At 39.3% G+C, this 27,982-nt stretch overlaps 1 protein-coding gene and 2 long non-coding RNA genes across 3 annotated transcripts; all 3 read left to right on the top strand.

Annotated features, from left to right (window-relative positions):
* Positions 1 to 649: 649 nt before the first annotated feature.
* On the top strand, positions 650 to 2,166 carry LOC116321421. Its single transcript, XR_004199542.2, has 2 exons — positions 650 to 969; positions 1,147 to 2,166. It is a non-coding gene; the product is annotated as an uncharacterized LOC116321421 (long non-coding RNA).
* Positions 2,167 to 6,689: 4,523 nt separating this feature from the next.
* On the top strand, positions 6,690 to 7,757 carry LOC120439911. Its single transcript, XR_005612835.1, has 4 exons — positions 6,690 to 6,747; positions 7,200 to 7,258; positions 7,341 to 7,406; positions 7,600 to 7,757. It is a non-coding gene; the product is annotated as an uncharacterized LOC120439911 (long non-coding RNA).
* Positions 7,758 to 15,617: 7,860 nt separating this feature from the next.
* LOC120439866 (synaptotagmin-5) lies at positions 15,618 to 27,687 on the top strand. The gene is made up of 5 exons (XM_039611192.1): positions 15,618 to 15,809; positions 17,410 to 18,410; positions 23,829 to 24,000; positions 26,582 to 26,748; positions 26,834 to 27,687. The coding sequence occupies exons 1-5, from the start codon at positions 15,788 to 15,790 to the stop codon at positions 26,981 to 26,983; spliced, it is 1,512 nt and encodes a 503-aa protein (XP_039467126.1). The 5' UTR covers positions 15,618 to 15,787; the 3' UTR covers positions 26,984 to 27,687.
* The last annotated feature ends 295 nt before the right edge of the window (positions 27,688 to 27,982 follow it).

Genomic DNA, 27,982 nt, shown 5'->3' with positions numbered 1-27,982 from the left:
CATTCTCTTTTTCTTCGACTTCAGCTTACAGTAATTTTCAAACAGTCCCTTACTATTGTCACGGAAGATCGTTACTTAGAGATGGATGCAATCAATAGCACGCCGTATCTGACCTATTGATGGGCATGCATGAATTTTAATATATATATTCTGCCTGAGCATTTGTTTTACGTTTAATTTGGTTACAGTTAGCATGCAGGACATCTAGCATAAACCTAACTGCTGTGCTGAACAAATTTGTAAAGTGAACAGTAACGTCGGTTGGCTGAACTGTAGTAAGGAGGCAGCACCTTTTATGCCTACAATGCACGGTCAGTGCAACTGAAATAAAAGATGACTCTATTGGCTGGAAGGCTTCAGGTTCCTGCGCACTGGCGATGAACCACTATGGCAAGCCATTAGTGCCAAAATTCGCCACTTTTCTAACCCGTTTGATTAAGAAACGGCGTAAAAAACGCCGTTTAATTATTCAAAACGCCGAAAAAAACGGCGTTCTGTTTCGACAAACGCCGTTTCCGACTCTCACATGGCGCCCTGAACGCACCATCCGAGTGACGTAAAAGCGGCGTTCAAAGACACACGGAAACGCCGTTTTTACGCCACTCGGCAGAAAACGCCGTTCAAAGATGCATAAAGACGGCGTTTTTACGGCGTTCTGTGCCAGCTGTAACGGCGTTTAAAACGGCGTTTTATTGAAATTATGCAGGGCACTCCCCATGGTTCCCTCATCCAATTACTTTCAACTCATTTCACCCAATCAAAGAAGAGGAAGTGCAGACCACACTAATGCATCACCGATTCACCTTGCTGCTAAGTGATTGCCTATTCAGTACCAGTGCTTGTCACAGTATTGACTTGTATTATAATCCCACTATGCATTTTGATGTGTTTAAGGCATGATCAAGCAAACAAACGACAGAATACTTTTTCTGAAACCTTAACTGTGATACCTGTTATGGCAGCTAACAGGTAATGAGCAGCGCTAGCTCTGCTAATTTCTGAGCTTCTTTCTTATTTTCCTCTTTACTTCTCTTAACCTTTAACTTATGTCTTAGCAATCAGATTCTGCCGTCATGCATTACCGCTCCGTGCTAGTTATGTTGACTTTTCTCTTCTTTTGTCTTCTCTTTTTTCACCCGTATTTAGACACTCGGCGCATGGCTCCTTTGTTTACGTTAGGGATCAGCTGTTAGCGCTGCGCCCTGCAGCTGCGCTACCGGCAGACAGACCCTACGTCCCCAGTGAGGGAAGAGACGGGGGTGATGTCTCCCGAGAAGGACACCTTACACACCATCTCTCCTTCCTGTAATCACTGTAAACGTGAGATCGCTCCCTGATATGATTGAGGAGCTAATGACGCTAACCCGGTCACAGTGGCAGTACCCCGACACTGCCCGGTACTCCCTCTGTGAGTAGGCTGCCCGGCTTCCAGCTGCTGCGGCCGGACAAGACCAGAGACAGCGGTGAGAGGAAAGGAGGGGGACTGGGCAGTGTTTGTTAAAGACAGTTGTGGTATCCCTGGGCACATTGCTGTGAAAGAACAACTCTGCAACAGAGACATTGAGCTATTAGCCGTTAGCATCCGTGGAGGCAGCCTGTGACTCTCTGTGGTCCGCAGACTGCAGACGCAATCTCCGAGAGCTCTTCTTCTAATATCAGGGGACTTTAATCATGTCTCGCTGGACTCCACACTGCCCACCTTCACCCAGTATGTGACCTGCCCCACCGTAGGCAATAAAACATTGTACTTAATGTATGCCAATGAAAAAGTGGCATACAGTTCATCACCTCTCCTGCCCAGGGAAGATCTGATCGTAACCTAGTGCACCTTGTCCCTGTGTGCAGCACTTGTGCACGGAGCCACCAATCACCCACGCAGTGCAGAGATGGTCCGCGGAGGGCATATGAATAAATAATAAAAGCAAATAAATGACAGAATGCTTTTTCTGAAACAAACGGAGACCTTAACTTTTATCAAAATACCATTTTACTCAGTTTAAAGTAATACCACTGTATAATAGCCTTCAAATTTAATAATGTTAACAGTATCTCAGGAATATTTTTGCCCCATCAACATGCATTAAAAATAGATATGCAGTTTTGAATCAGACCTGTATGTACGTTTTCTGAAAAGTGATGTAAATAAATAATCTCAAAAACATGAAATAATTGTTTCCCATGTAAACTGGAGTTGTCCTTGTCAATGTCATCAGAGTACTCTGGATGTCTTACATGAATTTGAAACAGAGAGTGGCACATGACAGCGTTGTACATAACATAACTAGTTTACCTGTATGACATGAAGTAATTTAAAAAAAAAAAAAGAATCCATGTAACTTGGTTATGGCTTCTTCTGATAACTGTAGATACAAATGGGCTGCAGTGTGCATTATCTTGACATAAGTATAAGATACTGAACCCGCTGATATGATGTGGTGGAGGAACACAACTACCTGGACACCCACATATATACATTTGCTGAACTGGAAGATCAAAACAGAGGCTGTACACAAGAAGTGGATGGGCAGGCGGGTTTTTGAGAACAAGCTTATGTGTGCACCAAAATGTTAATGACAGGTGTTCTGTCAGTTCAGGTGAGTGCAGTGCACTTTGATGTGTTCTTCTTGGATCAGGAGAGCACGTTCTGTGCTCCGGAAGCTGTGGTGGAGAGGAAGTGAGTGAACAAACTGCCATGCATCATGGATATTCCTCTCAATCCACCTCATCAGGTACCTCTCTAAAAGTGTGACTCAGGTCTGTTGCCCCAAAGGATACAGGAAATGCACTGATTTCCAGGACAGAATCGTGTCTGTTTAATGCTCCATGATGATAACTTTCCTGTGAGCGTTTGAAGATCACTGACATCATGGCTTTTAGCCTCATTGTTTCTGCAAAGAGATTTCTCCAGTCACTGAATCTTTTGATAAAATATATTTTATGCCTCTAGAGGATGGAATATTTTAAGTCTTTACAACTTTACATTTGGGAACATTATTCTGAAATTGTTGCACAATTTGTTAATGGAGTTTTTTGCAGCTTGATCAACCTCTGCCCATATTTCCTCCAGAGCAACTCTGCTTCTCTAAGATGCTCTTTTAATATCTAATCATGTAACTGACCTGTTACTTTTAAAATATCCCTGCAGCTGTTTCTTTTTAGTACCACTTTTTCCAGCCTTCTCTTGCCCCATCTCAACTGTTTTGAAACATATTGCTGCCATCAAATTAAAATGGACTTATTTTTAACGACATAGTCTCGGTGTAAACATTTGACATGTTTTCTATGTTCTACTGTGAATAAACTTTGCCTTTCACATTTGCAAATCACTGCTTGCTCTTTTTTATTCACATTTTACACTGGAGTCCAGTATTTTCAGAACTATGTTTGTACAAAGCATAATCTGTACAAAGCAAAACATAATGTGCTCGGTGTGAACTGTCACAACATCAAACACACGCTAAACCACTTTATATCTACTACACTATACTGAGCCACTTCAATACCTACTATACAGTTTTTTATTTTTAATTATTTACTGTCACTGCTTTATAGTTGTATTTATCAATATCAACAGCTGTAACTTTTAGATTAATCAAGTTGACTTTATCGAGATTCAGCTTCAGTTGTATACTTTCCATTTCACAACTTCCATCTTATACACTTTAAAAATCACTCAACATTTTTTATTTTCAGTGTCACACAGCTCGTTCTTGTATCTCCACTACTCAATGGTACATAGTAAACACGTATTATAACTTTTCACATTATATGTATCCAGTCACCTAGATATTTTGAAGTCTTTCCACTTGCTGCTATTATGTTTCAGTCAATAATTGAACTGTGTCAGTGATATGTCGAGTCCAGAAAGTATATTAAGCCAGAGATGAGTTCAATACCATGACTCCCTCTGGTGCCAGTTAGTGGATTAAATAGTTCTACCACTTGCTCCATCATCGGTCCGTCCAGAGTAAATTCGATGTCTGGCACAGTAATCCTCTCAGGCCAGTCGACCAGCAATCCCAGCTCATCTGTACCATGAGCACCACCACCAGAATCAGTACCTAAGCCCTGAGCAGCAGTCGTCTCACTCTCAGTGGCTGTCACACTACCATCAGCTGTCCCACCAATAGTCCCAGCAGCAGCAGCTGCTCTAGTCTGAAAGATGTCCTGCATGGCAGTTGAGGCTCGGCCCTTTACGTTTACCTACCATATATCACAGATTTGCTTTTTTTTAGTACTATGCAAAAAAGCAACCACAGAGCGACAGTCTGGGTCAATGGTGGCCGAGGCGACGGCAAGGCTAAAGAAACCCTCGAAGCGTTAGGCTAGCTCTGTAACGGAATATAACAAAAGTATGAAACGAAAATGTGTTCTTTGTTGCCGGACTGTAAGATGACAGTAGATACAATTTCGGGCTCCTATATTTTGTCCGAAACTTTATATTAACGAATCTATTACTGTACTGGAAATAACGAATAGAATAAAATTCATTCTTACCTTATAATCGTGGTGCAGGCCAGTGCAGTGCATGAACTTGTGCCTTCTCCAGTGAATTCCGCTGAGAGTAACTGTAATGTCCCGCTCTACTGTACATGACTTGTGAATGGTTACCTGAAGGGATGTACCACTGTGAGGGGGGTGCTAGGAATAGTCCAAGTGATCGCTGCTTTAATTTCCCGGTCAACTATACATACATTGCAAGTAGACATGATTTTATTAAAGCTGTTGAACTGTAACTAGACCATAAATCAGTGATAACAAAAGAACACTCAATCTATTTTCTCCGGTACTTTATACCCGCTCAGTAATTTAACGCTCAACTACAAATCAATGGCTTTTTTTTAATGGTGACCTGTAGGGATTTACCACTGAAAGAGGCTCTTTGGATGATCGCAGCTTTGATCTCTGGTCATCTATAAATAGATGTTGTTTGTTGTTTTTCAACGTAGTTGTTGTCACCTGGTCGACTACAAATAGATCAAATATCAATGACAAAACAACGTTAAATCAACATTATTACAAAGTCCCTACAGTGCAGTACAATGTAGCCTAATCCGCTAATGTAACAAGTGTGATAAAACCGTATTTTCAATAATATAAAGTGGCCAAATGAAGTAACATATTAAAGACTTTATTACCATGCCTCACCTAAAATGGCATGTTGGCAACATTCCTAACGGACCAAGGTTAGTATGACCTTTTTTTTTTTTTTCACTTACTACAAAGCTAACATGTAACATGTGCTTAAAAGGACAAAGTAATGTTTCACAATCATGGCTTAGCTTTTAGGTAGCAAAGTCAAACAGTAATTGAGGTTAACTAGGGTACTTGCAGTCAAATGTGGTGTTTTTTTTTGTTGGTGCAGAGATTTCGCATCCATTCACTTGAATGTTGTTTGTCGCACATAGCTTGATTGAGACAACACAAATATGAGGTTGACTGTGATTGGTTACCACAAATTCGGATCACAGGTTGTGTTAAGGGGTGGATTAAAAAAAAAAAGTTCAGTCTTGCCGATCCAATCACGAACAACGTACCTTCTCCCGCCGTACTTTGAATTTTCGGGATGCTATATATATCTGCCCAGCCTTTTGGCGGACTTTTATGGACAATCATGTCTGAACGTACCGCTGCGTTTCGACGGAGAGTCAATGATATCAGAGACAGAATGAATGCCCAATTTAACCGGCTACTTAATCAAGATGACGGTGAAGAGGGACTTCTCTTCTACAAAGGTGAAACGCTTTGGTGGTGGTTACTATATTGGCAAGCTTCTAGCTTTGCGCCTTTTTGTTCTTGCAAAAAAAAAAACCTTTTACGTTTTTAAATAATAAATGGCTCGTTAACTAATTATCTGTTACAATTCAATCCACAGCATTTAACAAATTCTGTAATCATAAAATCTCTCCTAGGTTGACGATTTCAAATGACAATCATTTTAATCCTCTTATGTGCATTTATGCATAAGGATTTTAGTTTATAAATGTAGCATATCCCACGTTTTCTGGGAGCATTTAATTTGCCAGACAATCGGAAAATGCATGCAATAAACACCGATATGCTGAACATTCATGCCTTACTCGGAGTGTGTGGTGTTTTGTTTTGTTGGGGGGTCTCTGTGTCATATTAGTTTGTGACTTAACTTATCTCATGGTCTAATGATAGCTTTGGAGTTTTCCGCCAACAGCACGGGGTGGACCAGTGCGCAGGCCAAGAGGCGGAGAACCAGACATCGCCAGTTAACGCTTTAAGGTGTCAGTACTAAGGAATCCGACACTGACCCACTACCGATCTCATAGGGGTAATCTTTATTTTAAGATTAATTATTTGGAGTGATGGTTTTCAAAAAAAATTGCATCATGGTGTCATTTGTTTACAAATTGTAGAATTTGGCATTAGAGATTTAGCACCTTTGTAATCGTTATTTCCTTGCACCAATAAATTGATGTGGAGACACTACAATGTGACAATTTTCCGCTTTTAGGAAAGTTCTAAATAACATTGCTAGCTAACTTGGTTTAAATTTGTTTACAGATGCCACTCCTGCTACTCGGTGGTCGTTCCTGTAAACCTCAATGCCGCTGAATTCAGGCAGGCACTACGGGACAATATTGCAGACATACCTTTGCAGTTCGATCTATGCAAAGTGAATGGACAGCGGCTCATTCTTCCTCTTGAAGAGGAGACGCCCAAGAAATTAGAGCAAGAAACCTACTGGGTCGCTCCAATCTTTATATCCGTCCAAAGGTATTCAAATGTTCCACTGGGGTGGCTGATATGGCATAATTGTCACTATTACTGTAACTCAGTGGCTCTCCAGTCACCCTAATATTGTATAAGCCATCTTTAACATGTCACTGCTCAGAATAGTAAATGCTGTGATTTCCCCAAAGGATTTAAGACATTCATCTGATCACTATGCCAGATGGCATAGTGCCCCGTCAGTTGAGTCACTGTTAATAACAGAAATGCAGTAGAGCAAGCTTGAACTGTGGTCTAATGGTTTTTGTTTATGGGCTGATGTGCATCTTTCATAAAACAATTGTGTGTAAAGATTTATATTTTTTTCATTTTGTTATTGTAATCCCAGTTTCCTGGGTTTTGGTGTTCTGGGTTTTTCATTCTTTTGTAATGTCCTTATCCTTTCTTTTTTTTCATTTGTTGTTCAGTTTCATTTATATTTTAATACTCTGTTTTAGATTACAGAAGCCAATGACGACTCAACTGGTGGAGAAGTGGTGCAGTCTGAAATGGCAATGTAAGTGTTTGACCACTGCCTTTGGACTGTAGCACTATAAATGCATTACATCCTCTCATCATCAATATTTACCATATTGCAGTGTGCTGCATGACACAGAGACACCTGACCATGGCAGGCACAATGTACAGGAGCCAGAGGTTATCAGGTAAATGGCACTGTTTGTTTATGAGTTGGAATTTTAATCTTAAAATATTGCACAAATTTTATTTTTTGGTAAAACTGTTGTACAAACTAATTCTCATTATTATAACTTGGATCATTTTGTGTAGTCTAGATCAAGAAATATCTGCGTTGGGGTCCTGTTCCTGTTATTAAATATTACTGCTATTCCTTTGCAGTGGTCTGCATGAAAACCATACAGCTAATTCTAGTAGGCCTGGTCTCCAGGAACCAGAGGTTAACAGGCAAGTGGTAGTTGATGAATAACGTGCCAAAACTGAAGTGTAAACTGTAACTTATTGTCTATTTACCTATGGTGTGTGTTTTATAAGTACAATATAACGGGTGAGACCAGCAAAATTAAAAATTTAAAGGTTGCATGTATTGAACAGAGTACATTTATGTACTCTGACTATAGACCAATGGTTTAATTGCCTCATTTTGTTTCTGTTTTGCTTTTTCACATTTTTGAGATTTGTTGATGTCGTGATATTGGCATTTTTAATTGCTGACAATGCATCGATAACACTTTAGTCATCCTGACCATTCAGACACTTGGAACTACAGATCACCCAAAGTATTCCCAGTAAACAGTTCTGTGTTTACAAATTTCAGTGTAATTCCATAAATGGACACTGTAGTGGCAGTTCCTTATATTTCCCAAAACATCTAACAAAAATATACAGAAGACACTGCTGCCCTGTGATAATCTTTTGTACGCAGGCAAAACTGCACTGTCCAAACTTGAAAGTTGCATTGTATAGTTTATTGATCCAGTTTGTAAACCAATAACAAGATCTATTTTTGTTGCTTCATGCTGCTTGTCTCAAATTTAAAAACAAAACAAAAAAAAACACACAAAACCATTGGCCTATCCCAGTGCATGCTGGTCCTATACCAGTCTCTTAATTTATCAAAATGGCCCTGAAGTTCTTCCTGGCTGACTTGACAAGATAAACAACAAAACGATGAAGTGAGTATTAACCTACAAATAAAAATTAATTAACCCCAAAATAGAAGTAAACTAACAAAACTTTACATTTTAATATTTTGAAATTTGTTAAAATACAAATGCTCCAACACATGTAATCAAGGACCACGTGGCCATTTTAAGTGGCTGTATCTGTACAGTAAAAGAATCTGATTTCACATTATCAGATGAGTCAATACATTTCAATATGTATACATGATATTAAAAATCAAATGCATTTGTGTTCTGTTTAGGAAGAGTTTTACATCGACTCTGCAGAGTCAGAAGTATCAGACCTGGATGAGGCTGTCCTGGCTTCCCCTGAACAAAATGATTCACATGTATGTGTCATGAACAACACCGCCAGAACTGCTGTGGATGTTTTTATGTAGTCGTGACACCTCTCTCTCTTCCCCCCACCCCTCCTTCAGGATGAGATGGACCTTGCTACTGTCCTGAAAGACTTCCAGGAAACGCATCTTGACACCAGCAATTATTGTACAGTAATAGCCCGGCGATCAAGGAAAATCCTACATAGTGCCTGCATGGCACTTTCAAGTCATATTTTGCCTGGCATAAATTACCAAACATTGAATTCGTTGGTGAAATGGCCGATGATTATGGAGGCCCAAGGCGGAATTTTTTCGGTAAGCAAAGTCCCATCTCTCCCACACAATAATAGAATGCGTGAATGTGTGTTTTGTTGTTATTGCAAAGATGAAATCACAATTTGACTCAATTTTTTTTTTTTTCTACCTTTTCCTGCAGCTTACTTATGGTCGAAACTCAGAATTCCCTAGGGATTTTGAGGGGAAGCCTGGCAGTCTGCTGTTCAGTTATAGCCAGCAGTTGCTGTCAAGCAACAAGTTTTATATGGCTGGTAAACTGATTGCTTGGTCGATAGCACACAATGGGCCAGGGCCACGGTGTATCAATAGACACCTGTTCTGTTTGATGTGTGGCCAGAAGACATCTCTTGATGACTTTGATGTCGAGGTCTTCATGGACGATGACATTAAACAGAACATAGAAAAGGTAAAGCTGTGTACATGCTGAGGTGTAATTAAATTCAGTGAAACACAATGCATAGCTTGACTCATCAGTTGAATGTCTCAAAATGTAAGTCAACTAGTGAATGCTTCAAACGTATGTATTTATGGAGCTGCCTGATTTTCAAGGTTTCCAACTGCAGCACCCCAGAAGACCTGGCAGACTTGAAAAGTCACCTTGGGGACTGGATTGCAGGCTGTGGTATCCCTGACATCTACACTGCCACACTACTTGATGTTAAGAGGATAAGGGGCGAGATTGTATCTCATTTTATGCTTTCACAGGTGAGAATTTGTTAGAAAATTACAAAGTAGTTTGCTGGTCAGTGCTCGTCTTCCCATTGTGTTCCCCTAATAGTTAACACTTAAACAAATCAATCTGCTGAATTGATATTGCAGTTAAGGTAGTGTTGAAATTGACAAAACAAGCCTTTTTCTGTTTTGTTTGACTGTTTTGCTATGTGGTATGAATTGAGAGTACAATCTGTGGTCAACAGGGTTGCCAGCATGATTCAACAGTTTGTTGCCGGTATGGACTCGTGGTGGTCAATTCTGGCAAATGGTGAAGAGATGCTGAAGCAGTTCCTTCCTGTATTTACAAATGCAGGAAATAAACTTACAAGGAACAGCTTCCAGGATCTCTTCACCATTGGATGGAGTCCAGCTGGAAGTAACAGACGTGAAGAAGAGGAAGCCACCATCTTTCAGTGGGAATGGTGGCTTATGGCCATTCAGGGTGAGTACATAGAATACAACACATGTCTTGGTTCTGTTTGAATTGCTTCAGGCATCTCATGTTAAATACAGTGTCCACAATACAAAATACAGACAACTAAATCTAAACAACACCTGGGTGCAATGAAACCTTTGAACTTTGCAAAATCCACACATTCTTACAGCATATGGGGAAGTTTTTGATTATTTTACCTTTTAGGTAAGTTATTTTAAAGGAAACGACCTACAAATATTTTTGGAAGATTATTTCTTCTGTCATTTCTACCAGATCTTGGTTGTTGAGACTGATAGGATGTAATTTGATTTTCATTGTGATTTCTGTTAACACGTTAATTTTATTACATGACCACAAACTTCTCTTAACACTAAAATATTAAATATTTATATTACATATTTGTATTTAAATTAGTAAAATTTATGATTCAACTGTATTAGCACATCTGAGATTAAGGAAGTGTGTTTGCAGTGTTTAAGACAGGTCTCACCTTTCAAATTGTGTTATTCTGTCTCTTTGAGACAACGGTCATTTGTTAATTAGATGCACTGCCTAAATTGAAGCTTCAGGTATTCCATTGACTATAAAGACACCTCATGTATATTAGTGTCCTAGGTAATCAAGTGGTGCAATGACAACACCCATGCAAATGTGACGTCACTAGAAAGTCAACAATGTACTTTTGCAAGGACAGAATGAATAACTTGTTTTTAAAACATACACATTGCATAAACAGTCCTTGACATATAGGTCAGACTCGGAGGACCAAAATTAATTTCCTGTCTTAGGAGGGCAGGATTACTTTAAGTAATTTTTTTATTATACAGTGCTTTGCAATGTTGGTTTTGCCTAACAACCTGTTTTGGACTCCAAAATAGTCATTAATGCAACTGCTCTACAGTCAGTGTAACTGATTATAAATCTTTGATTCATGAACCCATACATTGCACCTTATTTACTAGTTGTATGTATTTCAACAGAGCAAGAGGTGGACAACACGTTTGAAGAGCTGCTGGTCTTCATAACTGGGGCTGACTTACTTCCACCACTGGGGTTCCCACAGTCCTGCAACATAGACTTTTACGATCAGGAGTCGGGGATGCGGCGCATCCCATACGCATCAACGTGCAGCTTATCCCTGTATCTTCCAAGAGGTGTTGCAGATGAAGATCAATTTAAAGATCTTATGAACGATGCATTAAAAGGATCCCTTGGATTTGAAAGGTGTAGCTGCATACATGAACTGATGCTGGGAAGCTATGGTTAAAACCTGTGGCCTTTTGGGATGAAGTTATTGTAAGTGTTAAATGGGATTGCTCCTGGCACTCAGGCTTCTTAAAGATTTTACATTTTAAGTGTTTTTTACAAATGACTATTCATTGTGTATATAGTTGTATTTATGGTCCAGTTAAGACAACTGGGGTATGCATGTATCAAGCCATGCAAAATAAGTGGTGTTCAGAAAGTTTACAGTATTGGAAGGAAAATGACAATTCATCTAGAAATATTAGTTTGAAAGTTTGTTGTGGATTGTTTGTTCAATTACAGTACACTGCATAGTGTGGGTTTTGTTTTTAATTTATTTTTTTCAAGATGTACAACAGATGCCAAACTTTGAACTGAAAGACATTGACTGTTGTAAAATAAAATATTATAATGTCAGTTCTCATGGTGTCTTGTCTGTTTAGAAATTAAAGTTGAGGCTTACCTGTTACTGTCCAATACTGGTATTGGGTTCCATTGACAAGGGCTATGTAGTACAATTATGTGCTTAAGTCAAGGTAAATGGTTCAATGAATTTACCCTCATCGGTTCTCAAACCAAGAACTCAAGAATCAACTCAGACTTAAAAGTTACGCATTCATTTTAATGCTTTCAAGAACAAAGCAGTTTTAACAAACTGACTTTAAACTTTGGTGTTAACTCTGAGATTGGCATCTGGCCTTTGACTATAACCTGGTTAAAAATCAATTTGAGGACTCTGAACATGTGTCAGTGTTGACCGTGATATTATTTGGGTTAAACTGTTCGTGGGGGGTTTTATGGAAACATTTAAGACTTCTGCCTAATTTTACATTTAAATAGTTTGACATGAACTTTGTAGTGAATTATGTAAATGTGGTAGAATTATGTAAGAGATAATGGCTGTAAAGCTATTGTTTTTTGCAAAAATAACATCAAGATAAACACTGGCATTTAATTATGTTTTATACATAAAGGCACTAACTGTAATTAACAAAGTAAAGAAAATGATTTGTTAGACTCAGTTTGTTGGTGAACGATGCTTAAAAAGTGTGTAGCAATTCGGACAGTCAATCCAGTGATTGCTTTGCATTTTCTATGGTCACGGCTTACCTTCATTAGTCATTTTGCTGTACGTGGCAATATATTTAGCTAAAGTTCCTTCTGCTTGTTTAGGTTTCTCCCTGTGTTCTAGGTTCATTCAGCCCAACCTCAGGAAACTTGTCTGCTTGCCTACTGTCATCTCTACAAGCCCCTCATATTCATACTGTCTGACTCTGCTGATAAGGAACCAAAATCGCTGAAATGAAGTCGCTTTCTAGCCTATATTTTAAGCCTGTTCATCCAAAAAGGGATTACACAGTGGTGCATGTTTATAGATCAAACACTCTAAAATGAATGTTTTTCATTTTCACTAGTGTGTGCACAAAGGACACAGCCACAAGTGCTTCTACAGTGTTTGTTTTTACTTTTAGCTACAGGGTGGTTTAAATAAATGTCACACATGAACTTGTAATCTCTGAAAAATAACGGGAAAAGGTGAGATTTGAAATGACTAACTTCAAGATACCTTCAATGCACTAAGTCGGAAGAAGAAAATTAACTCCCCTTTAGCTGCTTAAAGCAAAGAGCTTGAAACAGAGGAAGTGAGTTGTCTTTGTAGAATGTGTGCCAGGTCTATTGAGTTAAGGAAAAAGCCAGATCAAAATATGTTCACAATTGTCTACTGACAGATGTAAATGACATAAGGGAATGCCACATATTTCTCTTCTTGTGGTTTCCAAAAAAGAATTTTAAAAGAGGCAATACACATGACATTTTTTCTACTTAATTTACGTGTGTGTGCCATCCAGAGGGAAATACCTCATAATCAGAATCGCGTTTATTGGCAAAGTATATGCACAAACACATACAAGGAATTAGGTTCCGATTGAGGGCGCCTCTCAAGCAAAAAATGTAAACACAATCCATCTATGTGTATGGACATGCATAAATACACATGCACATATGCACACAGGTGTATAAACTAACAATATAATACACAATCTAATTCTTTTATACAGAGATTACAGAAGTTAATACCAAAGACTGCAGTTGCAGTCTAGCAGTGTGACAGTTCAACCACTTAGGAGGGAGATGGCGAGGGGAAAGAAAATGTTCCTGTGTCAGGTGGTCCTGGTTTGAAGGCTTCTGTACCGTCTGCCAGAGGGCAGCAGGTCAAAAAAGTCTGTGTCCAGGGTGTGAGGGGTCTGTGATGATTTTCCTTCCCGCTTTCCTGGTTCTTGAGAGGTGCAGGTCCTGGATGGAGGGCAGGGGTGCCAATGATCTTTTCTGCTGCCAGTACAGTCCACTGCAGCCTGCTCCTGTCCTGCTTAGTGGCTGCTTCATACCGGACTGTGATGGAGGAGCACAGGAGAAACTCAATGACTGCAGTGTAGAACTGGTGTAGATATGGTGAGGGGAGGCAGTGTTGAGGGATATCTCCACAGTCTTAAGCGTGTTCAGTTCCAGCTTGTGCTGACTACACCAGAGTACAAGCTTCTCAACTTCCTGCCGGTGTACAGACTCAACACCATCTTTAATGAGGCCAATGACGGTGGTGTAAAACTGCATATCAGGTTATTTTTCAATGCATGTTGAAGGGCAAAATATTCCTGAGATGCTGTTAATAATATTACAATTGAAGGCTATTATACAGTGGTATTACTTTAAACTGAGTAAAATGGTATTTTGATAAAAGTTAAGGTCTCCGTTTGTTTCAGAAAAAGCATTCTGTCATTTATTTGCTTTTATTATTTATTCATATGCCCTCCGCGGACCATCTCTGCACTGCGTGGGTGATTGGTGGCTCCGTGCACAAGTGCTGCACACAGGGACAAGGTGCACTAGGTTACGATCAGATCTTCCCTGGGCAGGAGAGGTGATGAACTGTATGCCACTTTTTCATTGGCATACATTAAGTACAATGTTTTATTGCCTACGGTGGGGCAGGTCACATACTGGGTGAAGGTGGGCAGTGTGGAGTCCAGCGAGACATGATTAAAGTCCCCTGATATTAGAAGAAGAGCTCTCGAGATTGCGCGTCTGCAGTCTGCGGACCACAGAGAGTCACAGGCTGCCTCCACGGATGCTAACGGCTAATAGCTCAATGTCTCTGTTGCAGAGTTGTTCTTTCACAGCAATGTGCCCAGGGATACCACAACTGTCTTTAACAAACACTGCCCAGTCCCCTCCTTTCCTCTCACCGCTGTCTCTGGTCTTGTCCGGCCGCAGCAGCTGGAAGCCGGGCAGCCTACTCACAGAGGGGAGTACCGGCAGTGTCGGGTACTGCCACTGTGACCGGTTAGCGTCATTAGCTCCTCAATCATATCAGGGAGCGATCTCACGTTTACAGTGATTACAGGAAGGAGAGATGGTGTGTAAGGTGTCCTTCTCGGGAGACATCACCCCGTCTCTTCCCTCACTGGGGACGTAGGGTCTGTCTGCGCGGTAGCGCAGCTGCAGGGCGCAGCGCTAACAGCTGATCCCTAACGTAAACAAAGGAGCCATGCGCCGAGTGTCTAAATACGGGTGAAAAAGAGAAGACAAAAGAAGAGAAAAGTCAACATAACTAGCACGGAGCGGTAATGCATGACGGCAGAATCTGATTGCTAAGACATAAGTTAAAGGTTAAGAGAAGTAAAGAGGAAAATAAGAAAGAAGCTCAGAAATTAGCAGAGCTAGCGCTGCTCATTACCTGTTAGCTGCCATAACAGGTATCACAGTTAAGGTTTCAGAAAAAGTATTCTGTCGTTTGTTTGCTTGATCATGCCTTAAACACATCAAAATGCATAGTGGGATTATAATACAAGTCAATACTGTGACAAGCACTGGTACTGAATAGGCAATCACTTAGCAGCAAGGTGAATCGGTGATGCATTAGTGTGGTCTGCACTTCCTCTTCTTTGATTGGGTGAAATGAGTTGAAAGTAATTGGATGAGGGAACCATGGGAGTGCCCTGCATAATTTCAATAAACGCCGTTTTAAACGCCGTTACAGCTGGCACAGAACGCCGTAAAAACGCCGTCTTTATGCATCTTTGAACGGCGTTTTCTGCCAGTGGCGTAAAAACGGCGTTTCCGTGTGTCTTTGAACGCCGCTTTTACGTCACCGGATGGTGCGTTCAGGGCGCCATGTGAGAGTCGGAAAAACGGCGTTTGTCGAAACAGAACGCCGTTTTTTTCGGCGTTTTGAATAATTAAACGGCGTTTTTACGCCGTTTCTTAATCAAACGGGTTAGAAAAGTGGCGAATTTTGGCACTAATGGCTTGCCATAAACCACTCTCATAAACGGCGCTCACAGTGACTCCACACACAAACCAAACGGCGTGGGAACATGTCGCAGTACACGCTGGCAGGTAGGAAATGTTCCGTGTCTTTTTAGATTTGACTAATTTTGTTAATGAACAGTCTGTGTTTGCTTTAATTTGTACCTTAGTCCCGAGGGTCTATTCTTCAGACAGGGAAAAAATATCAGAGCTTAACATCGTTTTTTTTTTTTGTTTGTTTTCTTGCTTGTTTGTTTGTTTGTTCTACTTATGGCTGTTAAAAAGATTTCAAACACGAAAAATAACCGAGAGGAAAATAGAAACAGCTTTAAAAATCAGTTTGTTTTTGCATTGATACATGAACTGCAAAAACAGAATGGGGACGTATCCTGGTTGCAGTTGTTTTAGATAATTTGGTATGCCGAGATAACAAACAAATAGGGTAAAATAAATAAATAAATAACAATAAAAAAACAACCTAGGGAATACAGTGATCTTAATTCATTTATTTGCATGCCATTTAAAAATGCTTAGAGTAGGATTACGTATGATGCATGCCATATCAAAATGCACACACATCCTTCAGGATTAAAAAAAGAAAAAAATCTGCATTAAATGCTGATTTATCTCTACTCAGGTTTCACCATTACATCACTTGGTCGGCAATAATGTCCACTGGCTGGTAAGGCTGACTCATATTTTAGAGCAATCCCATCAGCCTTTAATTTTCAACATCACTGCTGTATCCACCCACTCTGTACTGTCATGACTGAGGCAGAGTGAGGAGCTCCCTGCTCCTGGACTTTGACAGGGCTGAAATTGATCTGCATTGATCTGGGATCACAATCACTTGCTTTGATTGTGATCCCATCTTAATGTAATAAGTGAATAATTGTGGTAAGTAATAATTGTGGAGTTAAAGGGTGGGGAGTGCGTTGACTCTGTAAGTCTCCTGTGACAAGCAATTTTATAGATGTGAGGGAGACACTCCTTTTTGGGCTAAGACCGTAACACCTCTTCATAGCAAAACTGTGGTGGACCTACTCTTAATACTTTCAAAAACACAAGTAACGGACTACTGTTGGCATTGTTGGTTGTTTACCTCACAATAATCAAGCTTACTGCCCTGTCCACGAGTGTGTTTGATGCATGAGTCATCTCAATACATTATCCCATTATCTGACATTAAATCAGCATCAGGGCTCTGTTTTAACAGCTTCAGTCTGTGGTTGTTTTGATATTCATTCATGTTTTAAAGGTGTTTAAAACACCAAAGTGGACTTTTAGCTCATCATAATAACTTGATGCAAAAGAAAGGTGATGTTACAGTATGCAATAACCTGTTTTATTTTTTACACATGGATGCTTCTAAGATAAATAAAAACAGAAATAATTGATCTTACAGCAGTGCAGTGCTCCCTTGGATCAAAAATGCAACTACAATATAAATTATACAGTTATCATGATAAGAAATCCTCCAGAATGCAGCCACAACAAGATGATGTTTTGCAGTAACTTTGTTTGTAATGAATATGCCTTCAATTTTCTGAGCCTTCAGTCAAACAAAATCATTTGCTTCACGTTTCAAATATCTGTATCTATACCTGTGTGCTTTGATTTCCTGTTCCTTTCGAGTTTTTGCATTTTTATGACATAATATTAATGTTTTATATTTATACCTTTTTTCTAGTTCACTTGCAGATCCTGCTGGCTGTGGGTCTAGCTGTATTCTGCTATTGTCTAGTTCTTGGCTGCATCCTTTGCTACCGCAAAAGGAAGAAAGCCTCATTGGAGGACAAAGAAGCAGTTTTTTTGTCTCCTCATCCTGCAGAGTGTGTGACTGTGACACTGACTCCTTCTCCCTGTACGCAAATTGTGAAACAGCAATATGAAGAACTGGATGGGGATGTGTTAGAATTTCCTTTCTCTAAGAGCAGCTCTTCTCCCTCTGAAGATGACCTCACTGCTCTGCCCTTTGACTCCAGCCCTACCAGGTCAGCTGACCTGGTAAAATCTCCTAGATCTTCTTTTCCACTGCGGCGCCTCAGCACTCCTGCAGTTCCATGTTTACCCAATAAACCTCCAAGACATGGCCGAGCCTCTTTGCCTTCTCTCACCAGGTTGAGTTTTGTGTCTAAATCCCGTCGAGCAATTGGCCGGCGCTGCACTGTGACTGGTGAAAATTTTATTTACAGTGAGAGCAGTTGTCTGACTGCAGGCGCCGTCAGACCTCCTGTGGAGGAGGGAGAGCCTTGTCCATCACAGTATGGCTCTAACTCTCTCTCCCCTCCCAAACCAGCTGCACTCCTTCACTTCTCCGTGGTCTTCTCTTCTGCTTGTGGCACCCTGGTGGTCAACATCCTAGGTCTCTTGGGGGTCAGTCGAAGGCGCAGTGGGGTGTTTGTTAGGGCAAGCCTTCCTCCACTTTGCCCTTCCCCACAGCAGATATCCTCACGACGGCGCAGCCTCAGCCCAGAGCTCCACAACCAGAGCTTTGCACTGCAGGTGAGCTCTGTGGAAGAGCTGCGGACCTGTACCTTGAAACTGGTTGTCTACAGTAGGGACTTCTCTGGTCTAAGAGAGGCTACGCTGGGGATGGTGGAGTTGCCTTGTGAGAAGTTGGACTGGGAGCCTGACATTGCTACTACCTACACCAGACAGCTCAGCCCAACTAAGAGCAAGCTGAAAAAGGTATATGGTGAGATGATTTGATCGTGAAATTTGTTTGGCATATGTATTACAATTACAATTAAAAAAGTGGGAATGCAAGTTCCAAAATGCAACAGATTGTCCATAAAAGCTTCTCTGACCCTTACGCTTGTAGAAAGTGACTTTAAACACTTGAACTTGAGATTAAAAGAGACCTAAAATAAAAGCACAGTACCAGGGAGCATAGTGAAAAACCACAGAGAGTATGTGGCAATACTTTATCTGGTAAGAATACCAAACAAATGAAAAAAAACTGTTAAAATATCTCCTAACAGCATTCAGGACTTTTTTCCTTCAGTGGGCTGGTTTCAGTCATTATGCAAATGTTATTATGCAAATGTACTGTTTATAAGATTGGGGAAACCTGCAGTCAGCTGAGACTGAAGAAGTCACTTGGATGAGTGACGAAACGTTTCTCCCACTGAAAATGCTATGTCCAGATGAACAGAATCAACCTTTGGAGACATTCAGGACTTTAGAACTTCATCAGACATAAAGAGCACAAAGTAAAGAGTTACATCTGAAAATATCTCTTCGCCACCTGTGTCTGTTTAGAAAGTATGAAGCTACAGCCACCAGATGGTGGCTGTAGCTTCCATACTGGATAGCTCACTCAAACTAAGATAGGTAAACAATTTCCTAATGAGTATATGGGTTCTATTGCTCTCCACTCATATTAAATGCAATTTAATGTTGATTTTGTAAATCATAATCAAGCAGGAAATGGACAGTGCAGCCTGCTAAAGGTGGACACCTGGGCGGGGAGTGTCCTTAAGTACTTACCCAGATTGGCATTTTGGTAACCACCAAAGTCTAGGGCAGTTAACAAACCACTGCCAATTGTTTAGATACATGACTACAACTGTAAGCACATGATCAATGACGGTATTTTAGAGGGGGTAGTTATAAACTCTCTCCACTGCTTCCTGCAAGTAATTCTATTTTAGATTTTATCGGTTCATTTAGTTGCCATTTTTACTGTTCAAGTGTAACTGCATTTTTAGTGTGATTAATTTTCTGTAAATCTTGTGAAAATATTGTTATTACAATATATATGTGTGATGAAAGTCAGATATTGTAGCAGCCCTGGGTGAACATTTGTTTTCAGTGAAAAAAAGCAACATTACACATGATATGACACATCAAAGTCTGCAGAGCAGTTGGTTCCTCACATATGCTGCATGTGTAGCTAAATTAAAAGTACTGTGTCTTCCCTAACTCAGTCAAAATTTTTATCAGGGAAATTTCAGTCAAATCCATAAAGAAAAAAAATGGGACAACAGCACATTGAAAAGGGACCTGCTGTGGGTTGCGTCAGGCGTCTGAGCTTTTTAATGGGCTATAGGCTCATGTTTCTGATGTGTCTATTTCTGTGGGACTGTAACTGATTTTTGGGTCACTGACCACACTTTTGTTCCCCTGGTTTGATTGACTTGATAGTATAATTTCAGTCTCCATTTTCATTTGATTTAATAGACAGGAAAACTACACTTCAGTCATAAATAACACGTATCATGGTTTTCCCATGAAGGAATGTAGCATCTAATCAGCTCTCCCATTAGCCTGTTTTTCCACTGTTGTTAGTCATGGTGACACTGTTGTTCGCCACTGCAGAGCAAACAAGTAGAGTGCAGCAAATGGGCAGTGTGCCCACGCTGTGGCCTCTGCGGCTCTGCTGATACTCTGCCAGGAGGCATTAATAACAAGAGGGAGGTGGGCCTAGTGTTTCAGGTCACACTAAGACGTGCTGGGTTCTTGTTGGGGTGTGCCAACTTGCTTTTTACAGTAAAGTGACAATCAGCCGGGCATACCCACCTCAGTCTCTCACCTTTATACCTGATTCAAACTCTCCACATAAACACACCTTTACCTTCCTCTTTCTTAGTAACAGCAGCTGCCTGGAACAAAGGTGTGTGCATACAAAGTGGGAGTTTACTTAGAAAAAACACAGCTGCTCAGCAATCTGAATAATTATTGAAAGAGTCCATGTATGTATTGACTGTGCACTGGAAACTGTAGAAATTTTCTGCATTTATAGTAAAGGGCCAGTTTTCTTAATCAGTGTAATGGAATCAGCTGAAATATTGCTAATCATTCATCTGCATTGCCTTACTTATTTTGACATTTTATGGGAATGAGGGGTTGAACTTGGCAAAGGTTCAAGCAAAAGTGGAGTGATCAGGACGATCTGCAAATTTGGATTTTTTTCATGTAAATGCGCTCTTCGTTTTCACTTTAGATCACAGTCCTGTAGCGTTCCTGGCAAATTTCCACTTTCTCCAGTCACTGAGTATAGGAAGAGAAAAATAAATAGCATTAAGGATGCCTTTCTGAAAAACAAACAAAAAACCAAATAAACAAAACAGAGAACCGTTTTGCTTGCTTAGCTGGCATTAGTAGCAGAAAGCTGCAGAGTTGGAGTTTCACCTAATATTTCCCACTAGGATGCAGAAAGTCTACAAAATAATCTAAGTATTGTATTATATTGTATCACTGCATCAGTCATCTGTTACAATTAACTTATTACTTCCCCCTTAATGTAATGCAACTTCTTGTTACATAGCAAAAAACCTTTCAGCTACTGGGGCAAAAAGCATTCATGTTACTGAAAGAAGGTTAAAAATACAAACTCTCACAAATGGAAAGTGACCTTTTTACTTTATAGGTTTAAGGTTAATAGTGTTGAACTGGTGTAAAACATAGATTTTTTCCTTTCTTATAAGCACTACCTGATGTTCCCAAGTCTGTCACTAAGCTTGGAGGGCCGGTCGAGTGAGCGAGCACTACACCTGTGGGTGAAAGAGCACTTTACCTTACTGTATAAAGTGCCTTGAGGCAACTTTTGTGTGATGTCCCGATAATATAAGTTGTTGCTTACAGAATATCAATGTGCAGTCAATTGTTCCTACTTATACACAGAAATTAGGTTGGAGGAAAATATTTCAGTCTCATCTGTTTTTTGGAGATTTTGGATGATTCATAGAATCTGTTTGTTATATAACTCAAGATGATTTACAATTAAGAAGAGACCTTCATAGTGTATTTGCAAAAATAACAGCCAGAAAATTACATAACACAATGTTTTCATGTAAAATATATTCTGTGGGTGGAAAAGAATTTGCTTTGGGATTTTTTTTTAATTACAGAGAAAATTAAACATTTTTATACAATAATGTAGTTGCAAAGCTTGATTATGGAACTGACTCCCAAACAATCTCATATTTACATTAACAATGTAAGTCACATATTGTAATCCTGAGTTGTGAGACTTCTGTTCTATTTTACACTTCAAGGATTTTCTTTCTCCAAATATTCTGATAAAAATATTTGTGTAGGCTTCCTGAAGGGACGGCCTACATAAGCCCAATGGCTTCAAACTAATGATGAACATTTGTTGAACATTTAGGAAGCTGTTTTTAAACAGAGTATAAAATGACCAATACTTTTTGAAAAGACCAATTGTGTCATGAAACTGTGTTATGATCTTCTGCAGGTTTTCTTTAATTTTTGGACTCTGCTATAGTAGCTTTGCATAATTCACAGTTCAAAATAATCCTTCTCTATCTCCGACTGGGACTGATTCCTATAAGGTGACCCTCTTCTTAAAAGCCAACAGCAGTTGGGTGGGACTGCTACGTTTACAGCCAGAGCTGTAATGACCATATTAAGGATATATTCTAATGATATCACACAGTGCAAGAGTACAAAAAACTGATCTGAAACATTTAGAGCAGGATGAAGCTTTCACTAGGAACTGGGAATTCATTTTTAATTTCGAAGTCTATAAGTGAAATCAGTTGAAAGAGCTGCAAGTACTTCTGCAATGTATCCAATGATGACGAGGCAGAAAAGGAGAAAGTGTTCTTTCCAAGTTCTGCACAAACTGATGGAACACTGAACGTAATGAAGTCCTCAGACTGCAGACTATGACTAAAATGTTTATGTAACATGTAATCTGATAAATAAGAGGCGAGTATGCAAATAGATTTATAGATAAAATTATACCAATGAACCGTCAGGATGGTTCATTGGTCCAAAAGTCCAAAATATGGAGAGAATGAGCAGAGGCGTTCGTATAAATTATATCACCGTAATCCAGGAGGGGTTAAAAGCTGGTAGCATCAAGCCTTTTTCCTTGTAGTGACAGAGAAATAAGGCATTTCAGAAAAAGAACCCCAACTTCAGCCTAAATTTTAGTTGACTTCTGTAATCTTTGGTGTTGCTCAGATGACCAGTGCATTCCTTATTTTTAAAAAATCCACCAGGTTGTTTATTTGATGGACCTCACTTGCACTTATATTTCTTTGAACTTCATATTCGGAGAACATCTGCTACTGTAAATGCACTGTTAGCTTAGAATCAACCCCAGATCTTTTGTCTGCTTATTTTGTCAATAATGTGGGGACATGCCTCACCGCACCCTGAAGCTGCTTGTCAGTCAATTGTTCAGTTTTTTATGCTCTGAAAATGGGGGACTATGTGTAAAAATGTTTGTAATTCCTAAACAGAAAAAAATAATTGTTAGATCCATTGAGAGGCAAAACTGTGTCACTGTCCAAAAATGTATGGATCTAACTATAGTACATGTTTGACTGAAAATAAGAAAAAGAAGGATAAACCTTCCCACAAGGCAGTGCTACTGAGTGACAGTTTCTGAGGTGAAGTGTTAGTGACAGTCAGAGGCAGTGAACCAAAACTCACTTGTTGAATGAAATTGACTTCACACTCTGCTACCCAGCATCAGCAAGTCGCTGACGGGCTAACACTCAGCAGCTTGACAGCAGAATGTGACTCACCAATCCCTAACCAATGAAAGCTAATGAAAGCTGACATGATGTCAGATTAAAATTTGTATCAGATTTAAAGATGAGCTATTGTTTCTATTCACAGTGTATGGATGTCTTTATTGTTTAAGGATGACTGGTCAAATGGAATCCTCAAGCATGACAGCTGCACACAAAAGACAACCTCTAATATCGATGATTTGATTTAAGTGACTGAAAAAGTGACGTAGATTTATCCCTGCTGAGTTCCTCTGGCAGGTGAACCCAAGATGCCGTATGATGTTTTGCAGTAACTCATTCAGATTTAAATTTCTGACCTGTTCCTTTATATTAACAGGCAATGATTCACAGCAAACCCCATTGATTGAGAACTAAAACATTGATTTTCACAGATCTGAGCCTTACTGCTTTGATCGAGTCACTCAGTGATAGCACTATAGAAGCATATTCATGAGTACTTCTGGTTTTACTGCTTGAATCACCTCTTTCTCTTGGTTTTTATCCACAGTTCCCCAAACAGATGAAGCAAACATCTGCTGAGTGAAAGAAAACTTTTTCTCTTCTTCTTAAGCCTCACATTTCTATCTCTTCGTCTTTCCGTCCTTTCTACCCTTAGAGTCTGAGTTCTCAGGAAACGTTGGGCCGCAGGAAGAGCTCTGTGTGCGTGCCGCAGGCTTTGGGGCAACTGTTCATCTTGCTGCAGTACCAGACACTGGCCCAGCGCATCAAGGTGATGGTTCGAAAGGCTGAGAATCTGGCCAAGCTCACAAGGATCCCAGGAGCTCCAGGTAAAGACCATGCTCATACCTTTATCCATTCATCCATTCTCTTCTGCTCATCCTTATCAGGGTCGCAGGAGGGCTAGAGCCTATCCCAGCTACCATAGGGCGAGAGGCAGGATACATACCCTTGACAGTTTTGCCCGTCTGTCGTAGGACTCACACAGAGAGACAGAAAACCATTCACTCTGACATTCATACCTATGGGCAGTTTAGAATGTTCATTTAAAACTAACACCACTAATTGCATGTCTTTGGACTGTGGGAAGAAACCTCATACCTAAATGATAAAGTAGACTATTTTTGCCATTCCCTTCCATAAAGCCCAATTTAAAAAAACTTTTGATAACTGAGCTCACAGTTAATTGATGTCAGGTGCCACAAAATAACAGCAGCACTTTATTTGACAAGTTAATGGATTATTATCTCTGGATGTGAAGTACTGGTTTTCTGTCAGTGTCTGTGTCATCTTTAATTTCATACTAAAGTGTCCCAACTAACTAACTAACTAACCCAACTACGTTTTTGAGGCAAGTGAAAACAATGAAGTAATCTGCCTCACTTTACAATAATTTTGTATAATTTGCTTACTTTATCAAAGCCTCTGACCTTGTGCATTTTATATTTTTTACTCTGTAGGCATTTGGTATCACCTTTGAGAAATTTCTCCCAAAAAGCTGACCCAAATTAAATCTGTTTAATCCTAAAGATTACCAAAAGCAACAAACATTTTGTCCTGCTTGTTCTTTTTTTTTTTTTTTTTAAATAATCAGTGGTTCACTGTGAATATCACAGTACTGAAGACTTCTCTAATAATTAGATAGTGTAATATTAATTTTGTGTTAGTAATAAGGTGGCAGAGTGGTGCACTGGAATGCAGTGCAATTGGTCACTGGTCATGATTATAATTATAATGATATTACTGCTCATAAATTTGCCTAAGGTGTGGATGTGAGAGTGTGTGGTTGTCTGTTTCTTGTGTGATGCCTGTGATGGACTGATAACCTGTCTAGAGCGTACCTTGCTTTTTGATCTGTTCAGCTAGTACAGACGTCAGCTCACCAAACGCCGTTGGATAATCTAGGGAGCGGATGTGTGATTGATTTTAATGATAAACATATGATAATAATATCCATCAGCTATAAAAAGGAAAAAAGACAACTCTATCCACCCTCAAAAAAGCTAGCTCACAAGTTTGTTATGAGCATTTTCTTATATGTTAAGTGTGGATTATTAACCCTTTCATACATTTTGCATTTTTACTAAATTGCATATAGTTTTATCTGCACTGAGCAGTAAAAAGATGTAATTGCCTCCAAAAGTAAATGCTTTTATTTTTTAATATACAAGTCACACACACTCTACTGCCTGGTTGGTTATGGTCTGATTAGTCTTCTGTCCCTATACCCAGATCAAAGCGCCTTGAGGCAACTGTTGTTGTGATTTGGCGTTATATAAATAAAATTGAATCGAATTGAATACATCAGAGGACCAATTTGGACCCCAGGACCGCAACCAGTTTCCTCTGGCTTCGCTCTTGCCAAGGCATAGTTCACCCCCCCCCCAGTGGAGTCGGTGAGACAAGCTGGTGAAGCACTTTGGGCATGGGGACCAGGGATCACACTTCATTTTCACTGTGCCTTGGTGCTTCGCTGGACTCTTTGATTCACATGAACTGTAAACTTTTGAAGCCTTAGTCTATGTTTTTACTGCCCACCTCATTTTCCAAATGATATAACCTGGGACAATAAATATTTACAGACCAAAAAGATAGTGAACCCTTATAATAATCATAACATTTTTTTTCATATATTTTAATAGTCCAGAGAAAATACTAATAAAATGTACTGCCTGATCTCTCAGTGGTGTATTGAAGTAAACCATAATCTCCTCAAAGTAAAGGAGAAGGGTTAAATTTCCCATTATCACATTGTAAGTATACAGATCTATTGTTCTGTCTCCTGTTTGCCCATCTATGGTCAGACAGACCGGATCTCTGATTGGTTTGTTATATAATCAGATTAGGAACAAATCGCCCTGGTGTCATTTCCCCCCCGTCTGTGCCATCCGATTTAAAGCCTCGCTGAAGAGCAGAGGAGGAAGTAGGAAATTGTGTCAAAGTAAAAACAAGAACCTAAACTGACACTTTGAAGCATAAAGTCAGTTATGTGTTTCTTGTGAGCTTTAACACCAAATCACCCGTGTCAAATGTGTGAATATAAATGCTGTTTGCAGATGCACGATTGCACATTGCTTTTAGTTTTAGTAAATCGAATTAGTCTGCTTGACTGGATTATTAAAATTATGTATTTATAAGTGATCATGCAGATACGAAACAGTTAGAGAAGAGAGGAGAGCAGAGGGAATTTTAAGGATATAAATAAACTGTTGCAAATCATTTTATGTGAATCTAACAACACAGCGCTGCAGTGAGGTTGCTTTGGTTTGTTAGCACCAACTGAAAATGTTCCTGTAACTGATGTTTGCTGCTCCTTTTTATTTGTTGACCTTTCTAGAAAGGAAATGTAATTTAATAAACTGATTCAATCTGATTATAATCATAACTAAGGATGTAATTTTATCCCAACAGACCACTATGTTGTCATTAACTTGCGTCAGGATGGGAAGGTAATTGGTACTAAGGAGACTAAAGGGGCCAGTGGTCCAAATCCCATCTGGAACGCACCATTCCTGTTTGACCTGCCTCCCGGTGACATAAATCAGCTACCACTGGTGTTTGAATTCATCGTCATGCAGGTAGGAAGTTCTACAAAAGTCATCAACCAGTATCGTATTATTCTGAGATCTCTGTCGCATCTTCATTTTCTTGATTTATCTACAGGGGCGCCTCTACACTAAGAGCAGCATTCTGGGTCGGGTGCTGATTGGCACTGATGCTTCAGAGGAGGGACAGAAACACTGGAGGGAAATTTGCAGTCGGGGGCAAATAGAAACTACTCGCTGGCATACCATCCAGTCAGAGGCGCTGTAAGAGTGAGAGTGTGAATGACTGACACAGTGTGGGACGCAGTTTGCTGACTAGTGAGGGTGATTTCAATAGCTATGATCACAATTTCTGCCATTAAATAATAACTATTCATGATGTTCAAGGAATAAACAACTTAGATTTTCTATGTACATCGACAGGCTTGTACAAGTAAAAAAAAAAAAAAAGAAATAACACCTCATCTGCATCCAAAGCATTACATATATTTTAAGGACAGCTGTGAAGCTGTTTTCTCTGTATCAATAATATTTTTAATCCATGCATTTACTTTTGTGATTCTTTCCATTGTGACTTCTTGACCTTTATTCCATTTTTTTTGAGCGAAAAAAACAGGGAAACATATTTAGTTTTCCTTATAGCCACTAGAATTACAAATGAGGGGACATTTTGATTTTAATTCAGCTAAACATTGTATTTTCATATTATGTATTATGTATATGGATATTTAACATTAATGAAGAGCAAATTATTATAAAACCTGCACATTTTTCAGACCTGTTTTCCATTCTGTCTGACTGTAGCAGCATGACTTACTGTTATTGTGCAGCATCCGTCCATAGCAGCTGTTTTGATGTTTTTATTACTAACCATTATCTTAAATAGATAAGATTACCTACAGTACTTACGATTAGATAAGTAAAAAAATTAGGGAGCAAATAACAAAACTTAGGAAACCACTTCTGTTTTTGATAAGAATTTCATATTAAAAGATACTAGAACAATTTTACAACTACTGCTGTATATATATATATATATATATATATATATATATATATATATATATATATATATATATATATATATATATATATATATATATATATATATATATATATATATATATATATATATATATATATATATAAATATATGTATAGTTATTAACATCATTTGGGAGCATTCTCATATATAAAATTTAAATTTAAATTATAAAATTTTATCAAGGAATTGTGTGTTTGTATGTGTAGTATACTGACCATGGGA

The sequence above is a fragment of the Oreochromis aureus genome, linkage group 1 (assembly GCF_013358895.1).
Source record: "Oreochromis aureus strain Israel breed Guangdong linkage group 1, ZZ_aureus, whole genome shotgun sequence".
NCBI classification, from domain to species: Eukaryota; Metazoa; Chordata; class Actinopteri; order Cichliformes; family Cichlidae; genus Oreochromis; species Oreochromis aureus.
Note: the sequence above shows the minus strand (reverse complement) of the source record. Positions and strands in the feature narration are given on the sequence as shown.

Coding starts and splice junctions, on each gene's coding strand:
- LOC120439866 (XM_039611192.1), top strand. CDS start 15,788: ATGTCGCAGTACACGCTGGCAG. Junction 15,810..17,409: donor GTCGCAGTACACGCTGGCAG/GTAGGAAATGTT, acceptor CCTTTTTTCTAG/TTCACTTGCAGATCCTGCTG. Junction 24,001..26,581: donor AAGGATCCCAGGAGCTCCAG/GTAAAGACCATG, acceptor TTATCCCAACAG/ACCACTATGTTGTCATTAAC.